Source organism: Ammodytes marinus (assembly GCF_949987685.1).
Source record: "Ammodytes marinus genome assembly, chromosome: 23".
NCBI classification, from domain to species: Eukaryota; Metazoa; Chordata; class Actinopteri; order Uranoscopiformes; family Ammodytidae; genus Ammodytes; species Ammodytes marinus.
This window is the reverse complement of record NC_137227.1, coordinates 20,363,548-20,373,183: the sequence shown is the minus strand read 5'-3', so window position 1 is coordinate 20,373,183 and position 9,636 is coordinate 20,363,548. Positions and strand designations below refer to the sequence as shown.

Genomic DNA, 9,636 nt, shown 5'->3' with positions numbered 1-9,636 from the left:
TTTAATTAAAAAAACGTAAAAAAAAAAATTAAATTGACATAACAATTTTCAAATATATTCTACTTTTGTAATCTTTTTTACAAAATCAGAATTATCTACAGTGCAATAAAGAAGAAAAAACGCTTTTAATGTATACTCTCACACACACACACACACACACACACACACACACACACAACAATTTCAAAATGACCATACAAAATGTAGTGTTGAACAGACAAGAATTACATATTTTTGACACTACAGTACTTTCAAGGGGAGTGTATTTGAATTAAATTAATAAATTGCGCATGGTGTGGTTATTGTACCGTGTTGTTAAAGACCAGAGGCTCATTTAAAAGATCTTTAACCAGTCTTTGTGTTCCACCAGGATGCTTCACTGGTACCTGATGAAATATTATTTAGATGGAATAATTAAATACAAAAATACACATATTGATAACAAAACAAATAGGTCACAGTTGTAAAAATGATGGCAAGGGAAAAGTCATGCTAACACACACAAAGTCATGATACATATTCCTGAAAAGTGTTGCAGTGTATATGGCTATAATTCATCCTCCCACTCTTCCACCAGTCAGACAGTAGGTGGGAGTATTGCACAATTAAATGTAAAACACCAGCAGAAAGGTACATTTTGAAAAATGTATGATATAAAATTTCATAAAAATTCAGTTCACTCAATCAGAGAAATATATTTACAGGATTTCAGATAGCAAAATATTTAATAAAAAAAATTAAAAAGTTGTGAATGAAAAGGCTCAGACATTTTCAGGGTTTCACAGCATTTCAATTAATCTGTAGTAATATTCCAATTATTTCATTTCATTCTAGTATTTAAGATGAACTGTGAATTAAGAGTGGATATGGATATATGGATATCAAATCCTTTGTGTGTGTTGGAGTACAGACAGGAAGTGGATCATGAGGAGATATTCACTGATTTTGACAAAAAGTGATTTTGTCAACAAGCGTTTAAGTTGAATGTTTTACTAAAATGACTTTGGGCAGGTGAGCCAGAGACTGGAGTTAAATACCACAGATGTTCCTGCTTCACAGGCTGCTCTCAGTTTGAGGCTACTGTCCCTGTCCTTCTGCTGCCAGCGGCGTATCTTCCCCAACGTTTGCTTCTCCTGTAATATACAGAAAACACAAAAGAAACATTATCAGTAAAGTAATTTAACATTAAACCAACTAGGTAATAATACCCATCACAAACGTGTGGCTTGAGATTTTGGTAACATTTTTAAAGTCAAGATCAGTCAAGCTAATAGGTCAAAAGTTAGAGGGCACTGCTGCATCTTTGCCTGTTTTAGGAAATCAGTCAAAATACAGCTTTGTTTTATCATTTTAATTTGAATAACTTGTCTCTTATTGTACAAAAGTTCCAGCACTGGCTGGCACAGGGCCATGGCCGGGGCAGTTCACACAGACACACAGGTTGGTTCACCAGTGCCCAGCCACCCTCTCCCATAACTAAGAGTGCGTGAAGACAAATGTGAGTACAGCTACCTCCATCCTGATCCATCTGTCTGATTTGAGTCCCTGTCAGCCGGGGGACTGTGCTGTGTGTTTGTCTGGACTGCAGGGGTGTGTGCATTAATAATCAGTTGTCATTTGTTTCCCCTTATATCACATTACCCGTGTGTTTATTTTCATATTGACTGCTCACTTTGTTATCCCCATGTTTGCCTAGTTTATGTTCCCTTTTTATCTCACCTGTAGCACGCAAAATGTACTGCTGCTCAAAAACAGCCAATCACACTACTCTATACCTTTTATAAAACCCCATACCCTGTTTGCAGCCTCTATCCGTTTCTTCACCCACTGGTCATCTGACAGTGACCGCCCTGCCTGTTTACATATTCCGCATCCACCAATATTTACAGAGATCCCTCGATATTTCTCAATTATTGTTGTTGAAAATTTAATGTAATAACGATATGATCTGACACTGTAGAATAATAGAAAGATATTTACTCACCGCCTGACTGGATTTTGTGCAGCGGGATTGAGATCTGTTTATGAAGGATTCAGAAAACATTATGAGAATATCATTGGCATCGATATTATAAAATTGCATTTATGTGAACGCACCTTCCGGTTTCCACTGGTCAACAACACGGCAATCATCAAGAGGGCTCAGCAGCGCCTGCACTTCCTGAGGGTCCTCAGGAAGTACAAGCTGTCCTCCAACCTGCTGCTGATCTTCTACCACTCGGTCATCAGGAGCCTGCTGAGGTACTGTACCATGGCAGACAGGGAGAGGCTTCAGAGGCTAGTTAAGGCAGCAAAGAAGATCGGCTCTCCCCTCCCTAATGTACATTTACACCTCCCGCTGCCTCAGCAGAGCAAAGAACATCATTAAGGAGAGATCCCACCCTAGATCTGCCCTGTTTGACCTGCTACCCTCGGGGAGGCGCTATAACCACTCTTACTCTGCAAACTGATTGGAACGCAGTATGTATACGCCCATACAACAGTTAGGAACCAATCAGATCGCTGGATTTAAGCCACCCATTTTATAATGTGCAATATCATTACTCTCATTGTCCAATATCCACTACTCACTGTTTTTGACCATTTATACTGTGTAATTTTCAATATGTGCAATAACCCATACTGTATATAGAAATCCTATTTATTCTTTTTAATGATATGTATATAGCGCTAAACAATTGTGAACCTTACTCCCCCTCCCCCATTTTTTGCACTGTGTATTTGATTTTATCTCATATTTTTATATTCTACATACATGTCTGCAATAGGTAGGAGCAGCTTTTAATCTCATTGTACATCTGTATAGTGACATCCTGGTTAATGTTAACGGCTAATAGGCTGAACTGAACCGGCAGTTGAACCAGAACTATTTTGCTGCATTACAATCATTTGTCAAATGTAGTACTGTTTTAAATTTGCTAATACCACTAGAAGTACTGCCTGGTGGTTATATTCCTCCGCGAGACAAACAATAGCCAAACGGTGAAAGTCCAGTGGTGGTTGGCAATGATTTAAAGAAGATAAAGCTCCTACAATATGGAACAATTCCAAACTTAGTTTTCTGTAGAATAATAGATTCACATTTACTCACCCTCATTCTCCTCAATGTTGATATGCTGGAGCTTGAGACCTGAGGATGAAAAAAAGTATTCAGAAAACATTAGAAACATTATGGAAACATCATTGACATCAATTATTCAGTTTAGAAGGAAAGAATGTGTCTATGTGCTCAGGCATTCCTGTTCAAAAGCCATGCAAATAAACAGAAGGGAAATACTGCATTGTATTCATGTGCACACATCATTTGTACAAGTTGGTTGACGGCTAATAGGCTCAACTGAACTTGAATGATCAAACCAGCAGATGCAGGGCTCTAGACAAACTCTTGTGATGGCAATTGTGAGTATCATGTCCGGTTTGAGTGTAAGAATATACTGTAAATGTGAGTTTTTTTTGGTAAAAGTACCTGCTGAAATATTATCTTAACCTCCCATCTATGTTTCAATACATTTTGAGTTTAAGGTTGGAAAAGCCAAAAGTTATTGGTAAAATAGGTGCCTTTATGAGAGAACTCACTGCGGGGCTGACGCGCGGTCGTTGGTATGGAAAAATAGTATGTTCTTGCACTCGCACCAGTAAGAAATTCACTCGCATAGTTTAAAAAAATGGACGCAAATACGACTATTTTGGTGGCAGTCTAGCGCCCTGAGATGTTTTGCTGCGTTACAATAATTTGTCAAATGTTGGTGGTAACGTTTTAAAGTCACTTAGAAAACCCAAACTACAATCCTCCATACAATTGAAGAACGGTGAAAGTCCAGTGGTGGTAGGCAATGATTTAAAGAAGATAAAGCTCCTACAATATGGAACAATTACAAACTTAGTTTTCTGTAGAATAATAGATTCACATTTACTCACGCTCATTCTCCCCATTACCGGTGTCTGAGTCTGGAGAAAAAAATATTCAGAAAACATTAGAAACATTATGGAAACATCATTGACATCAATTATTCAGTTTACAGTGAAAGTCCAGAGGTGGTAGGCAATGCATTTAAGAGGGTAAAGCTCCTAGAGCTACAATATGCTACAAGGTCACTTAGTTTTCTGTAGAACAATAGAAAGATATTAACTCACCGCCATTCGGAGTATTTGGACGGCGCTTGTTGTTCCGACAAACTGTTAAAAAAGTATTCAGAAAACATTAGAAACATGAGAATATCATTGGCATCAATTACATCAGTTTGGAGGGAAATTACAATATTATGTGCTCAGATATTCCTGTCCAACAACCAAACAACCAAACTGAAGGGAAATACTTTATGTATCCCTTTGTCTCCAGTATGAATGAAACCACATTCCCAGTCCCCACGACCGGACGAGTCCACTGACATAACTCACTGACACCCCTTAAGTGTAATTTGGGTACTAACAGTAGTACCACAATAAGACTTGAGTGATCAAACCAGCAGATATTTTGCGGCGTTATAATCATTTGTCAAATGTTGGTGGTAACTTTTTGGAATGTTCCTTAAAAAAATACAGAATAAGAGGGAATTCTGTCAAATTAAATTGTTATTTCTTAAAAGTGTTTGACTTGAGACAACACTATCCTGAATAAATAAGTGCACTATGCAAATACATACAGTTTACTACATGTAAGTTTACTAACAGAATTACCCGATTAGAAACACAGAACATTTGACCACGACCACCAGAGATATTGGTTTAGGTCAGAGATGCAAAAACACACACACACAAAAAAAAGGTTGACTTGAGTGAAACAACTTTTCGACTTGGTGCAGAGTGTCTCTTTAACAGGGAGTTTAACATGAACAAGAAGAAGCTGAGAAATATATGACTTACGTTTATATATGGCACAACATATGATGATTACAGCAAGGACAGCAATGATGGCCGAGACAATGCCACCAATGATAGTGCCAATCGAAGTGCTGGAGTTGTTGTCAGCAGCTGAAAGAATGTAGGAAAGATGTAACTGGTAGTGCTTCATGACAGAACTCCAATAACATATTGATCCGTCTATCCATCTGTTTTTTAAACGCTTTTCAGTGTTTCAAGTGGCTGCATTTCCCCCCTCCCCCTGGTTTTTGGGGTGATATGTGCAATTTTACTGTGCTAGGTGTGTGAGCAACTGTGAGAAGCATTTAATGCACAGGTAAGTTTACAATTCCATTTTCAATTTCAATTAAATTCAAGTAAATACAGAATCAAATGTTTAAAAAAAATCTATTCATGACCCTTTTTATCATTTATAAATGCCTACATATATTATACGTCTTTTATTGATGTATTTATTTATTTTTAATTATGAAAGGAATGGTCCTCAATTGTGTTCTGTTTCTTTTGTCCCATATGTGGTGGAAGAAAAACGATTTTATTTTGAGACAACTGTTGAAAGACCATTCCTTTCATGATTAAATGCCCAATAAATTAGTAACTATGAATTTAATGCTTCAAAAGTAAATAAAAAATTCAACATACATGTTGGAATACATAAATGATAAAGGGACATACAAATATCAGCTTGGAAAACTGACTGCAATCACACTTATTGTGTGTTTGTTTTGTCTTGTCTCTTATTGTTGTTGATAATGTAGGTCTATGACATAAGTTATAATTTTCCAGTCCAACAATCTTCTATTTGTATTCAGAAAGAGCAACAGAAAAAGTGAGCAATAAACTCACTGAGGCCTTTTAGTTCTCCTCAATACTATGCCTTATATCTTATCTCATGTACATGTATAGGATACAGTAACGATTTATTTTAACAACCGGCAGTCTTTAGTTCTCAGTCAATGGGGGGGGGGGGGGGGGGGGAATGCATATTGACAGATTATAATTTTGATGTGACAAATTTTTTACTTAGATAGACATGTACTTACCAGGACTATCAATGCGTTTTTCGGTCACTTGTTCTGTTGAAAAATGTCAAATTGTGATTATTGTGATATACTTTCAAAGCGTTTAAACTATAAAATCATTTCATTCTGTATTTGGTTTGTTTTACTCACTGACAATGAGGATGACGTAAGATTTCTGGTCCAGACTATCACTCAGACTGGTAACAGAACAGGAGTAATTTCCTGCATCCTCTTTAGTTACGTTGGTCAGTTTAAGGGAAATTTTTCCTTCAGCTATGTGCTCATGGAAGAGAGATGTTCTGTCCTTGAACTTCTCGTCCTGAAGCAAGAGATTGTCACCCGCACTTCGATACATGTGTACCAAGATCTCGGTTGCATTGCATGTCCACTCCACTACTAGATCCATCACATTGAAAGGCGGCTCCCGGTGGCATGGCAGAACAGCGTCTTGACCGACTTCCACTTCGATTGGTTCGTGTGAGCCAATCACATCTGACTCTCCTGGTGAAACAAACCAACAAACCAATGCCATTAGACTTCCTGTTTCAGCATAATTGAACAATTCATGGGTACTATTTGAGGTCGCGTTCACACCAGCTTGGTTTGTAACACCCAGTTTAGTGCGGTTGAAACAAACCCTGGAGCGTTTAAACTCTTGTTGCGGTTCATTTGGGTTGGTTTGAACACAGTCCGAGACTTAACAATGTTTTGTGTCGTTACTGGCAGATTTCAAGATAAAAAGATGGTGATGTATAGGAATATCCTTCACAGTTAATTATTGTACACTTATTATGAAGTGTGTGAAAAAATACTCCATGCATGTGATGTCTAATCTATACCCCTTTGTTAAGCCCTTTGAGGTGCATTTCTTGTATGGAAGGTGCTTTAAAAATAAATTGTATTATAAAGAGTATTATTGTTATTATTACTACATCATACTTTACACTCTATATCATGTTTTATTAGAATTATAGATGTTATCCTTTGTGTGGCTGTGTAGCACCCCAGGTCCAGTTTGGCATGTTTTGAAAAGGCTTTCAGTGTTCAAAAGCAGAGATAGTGCCAATAATACAATACTAAACACCAGTATATTAATACCTATGTACTGTAGGCTACATATATATTCCTCATGTTGTAACAGTGCTGAGTTATGGGCTAAATACAAAGACAGTACAGGGTTGTGTCGCAGGTGTTTATCAAACTGATCATTGACTTCCTCTTCATACTACACGTCGCATTAATGTGGTTGGTGCATTCCCACTTCCCAGTCCCACTTAACCAGGTGTGCAAGAAACAGTGGCTTCGTGCCAATATAAACAGGTGGGGCTTGTGCCTATAACTATAACTTAGAAATCGAAACTACAGCGCTCTGGAAAAAATTAAGAGACCACTCCAAATGTTCAGTGTCCCTCATTTACTATTTATAGGCAGTGTGAGTAGTGTAATAAAAAAGCAGTGTAGTGTAAGAGCATTTCTCTGTCTCTCTCTCTCTCTCTCTCTCTCTCTCTCTCTTTCTCTCTCTCTCTCTCTCTCTCTCTCTCACATTTCACATGCAATTTTTTATATGTTGTTTATATGTTTGTATATGTTGCCACATAATAGGCTACCGGTGGAATAATCGAAAATGTCCGCCTCATATATGACCTCAACAAATACCAAAAGAAAGCATAGTCAAAGTCTGATTTCAAAAGTGAAAGTGTTTCACTTACCTGTGAACTTCACAGCGAGAGACAGCAACAACAGGAGTCTTAACCACATTATGGCAAGTCTAGACTCAGCCACTATAAACTAAACTACCAAAAACTTTTGATAAATACTAATAGTATTACGTTACACACGTGAATGGCGAACGGCTCCCTCAGAGTTACTTTCTCTTTTACTAATCAGGAAGTCCATATATGGCAGCATATCAAGTTTAAGGACATCCCATTGATTTCATTTGATTGTGGCCATTACAACTAGGCTACTACTGGGCCTTCTACTACTCCTCATACAGTGTTGTTGCGCAGTAGTGAACTCCATGCAATACAACTAGTATTTTTGCAGCAGCTTGCTGGTTGTTCAACTACATTGTTTACATATTATTAGTAGTAGTCAAATGACTTCTTAATCATTATTAGTATTATTATTGATATTTTTGTGTAGTTAACTAATGATACTATTAAAAAGAGTGGTCCATAAAAACGAAATCATTCATTTTAATTGCAATGTGACGACTCTGATTAAACCTCCATACACAAGCGTGTTCCCTTGTTCTTTCATCCTGACCACTGTGTAAGCAGCCCCAATAGTGCCTACATTTTTGGTTTACCGAATATCATTTAAATAATATTTTTATCAGGAGGGGGAAGCGGGGAACCATCCAAGCTGTGTACAGTAAGGATGGGACGCTGTTGACCTCAACTGAGGAGGTAGTCGGTCGGTGGAAAGAGCACTTTGAGGAACTCCTGAATCCGACTAACACGCCCTCTATGTTGGAGGCAGAGCTGGAGGCTGATGGGGGATCATCGTCAATTTCCCTGGTGGAAGTCACTGAGGTAGTCAAACAACTCCACAGTGGCAAAGCCCCGGGGGTTGTTGAGATTCGTCCAGAAATGCTGAAAGCAATGGGTGTGGGGGGGCTGTCTTGGATGACACGCCTCTTCAACATTGCGTTGAAGTTGGGTACAATGCGGAAGGAGTGACTGGTGTGATGGTTCCTATTTTCAAACAGGGGGACCAGAGAGTGTGTGCCAACTACCGAGGTATCACACTTCTCAACCTCCCCGGCAAAGTCTACTCCAAGGTGCTGGAAAGGAGGGTTCGGCCGATAGTCGAACCTCAGATTGAAGAGGAACAATGCGGATTCCGTCCTGGCCGTGGAACAACGGACCAGCTCTTCACTCTCGCAAGGATCCTAGAGGGGGCTTGGGAGTTTGCTCATCCAGTCTACATGTGTTTTGTAGATCTGGAGAAGGCTTATGACCGGGTTCCCCGGGAGATACTGTGGGGGGTGTGCAGTGGGAGTATGGGGTGAGGGGGTCCCTTCTCAGGGCCATCCAATCTCTGTATGCTCAAAGCGAGAGCTGTGTCCGGGTTCTCGGTAGTAAGTCGGACTCTTTTTCGGTGGGGGTTGGCCTCCGCCAACTGCTTTATCACCAATCCTGTTTGTAATATTCATGGACAGGATATCAAGGCGTAGTCGTGGTGGGGAGGGGTTGCAGTTTGTGGGCTGAGGATCTCATCTCTGCTGTTTGCGGATGATGTGGTTCTGATGGCAACCTTTCGATCTACCGGTTGATCTTCGTTCCTACCCTCACCTATGGTCATGAATGTTGGGTAATGACCAAAAGAACGACATTGCGGGTACAAGCGGCCAAAATGGGCTTTCTCAGGAGGGTGGCTGGCGTCTCCCTTAGAGATAGGATGAGAAGCTCAGTCATTCGTGAGGAACTTGGGGCAGAGACGCTACTCCTTTGCATCGAAAGGAGCCAGTTGAGGTGGTTCGGGCATCTGGGAAGGATGTCCCCAGGGCGCCTCCCTAGGGAGGTGTTTCAGGAGCGTCCAGCTGGAAGGAGGAAGACCCAGGACTAGGTGGAGAGATTATATCTCCACACTGGCCTGGGAACGCCCCGGGATCCCCCAGTCAGAGCTGGTTGATGTGGGAAAGGGAAAGAGAAGTTTGGGGTTCCCTGCTCAAGCTGCTGCCCCCGCGACCCGACTACGGATAAGCGGTTGAAGATGATGATGATATTTTTAAGTTTGTTTATTACCT

General features: G+C 39.8%; 1 protein-coding gene across 1 annotated transcript; it reads right to left on the bottom strand.

The window, feature by feature from the left end:
* Positions 1-104: 104 nt before the first annotated feature.
* On the bottom strand, positions 105-7,744 carry LOC307269060 (uncharacterized protein). Its single transcript, XM_080051883.1, has 10 exons — positions 7,592-7,744; positions 6,033-6,383; positions 5,904-5,936; positions 4,864-4,971; positions 4,135-4,176; positions 3,919-3,948; positions 3,092-3,130; positions 2,098-2,244; positions 1,985-2,018; positions 105-1,133 (listed from the first exon to the last, which is right to left on the bottom strand). Exons 1-10 carry the CDS (start codon positions 7,638-7,640, stop codon positions 1,067-1,069), a joined length of 900 nt encoding a protein of 299 aa, XP_079908009.1. The 5' UTR covers positions 7,641-7,744; the 3' UTR covers positions 105-1,066.
* Between the last annotated feature and the right edge of the window lie 1,892 nt (positions 7,745-9,636).

Excerpts from the sequence above, each read along its gene's own strand:
- LOC307269060 (XM_080051883.1), bottom strand. The coding sequence starts at position 7,640 with ATGTGGTTAAGACTCCTGTTGTTGCTGTCTCTCGCTGTGAAGTTCACA. Across the intron at positions 4,972-5,903 it reads AAAACGCATTGATAGTCCTG|CTGCTGACAACAACTCCAGC; the intron begins GTAAGTACATGT and ends ACATTCTTTCAG. Across the intron at positions 1,134-1,984 it reads GCACAAAATCCAGTCAGGCG|GAGAAGCAAACGTTGGGGAA; the intron begins GTGAGTAAATAT and ends TGTATATTACAG.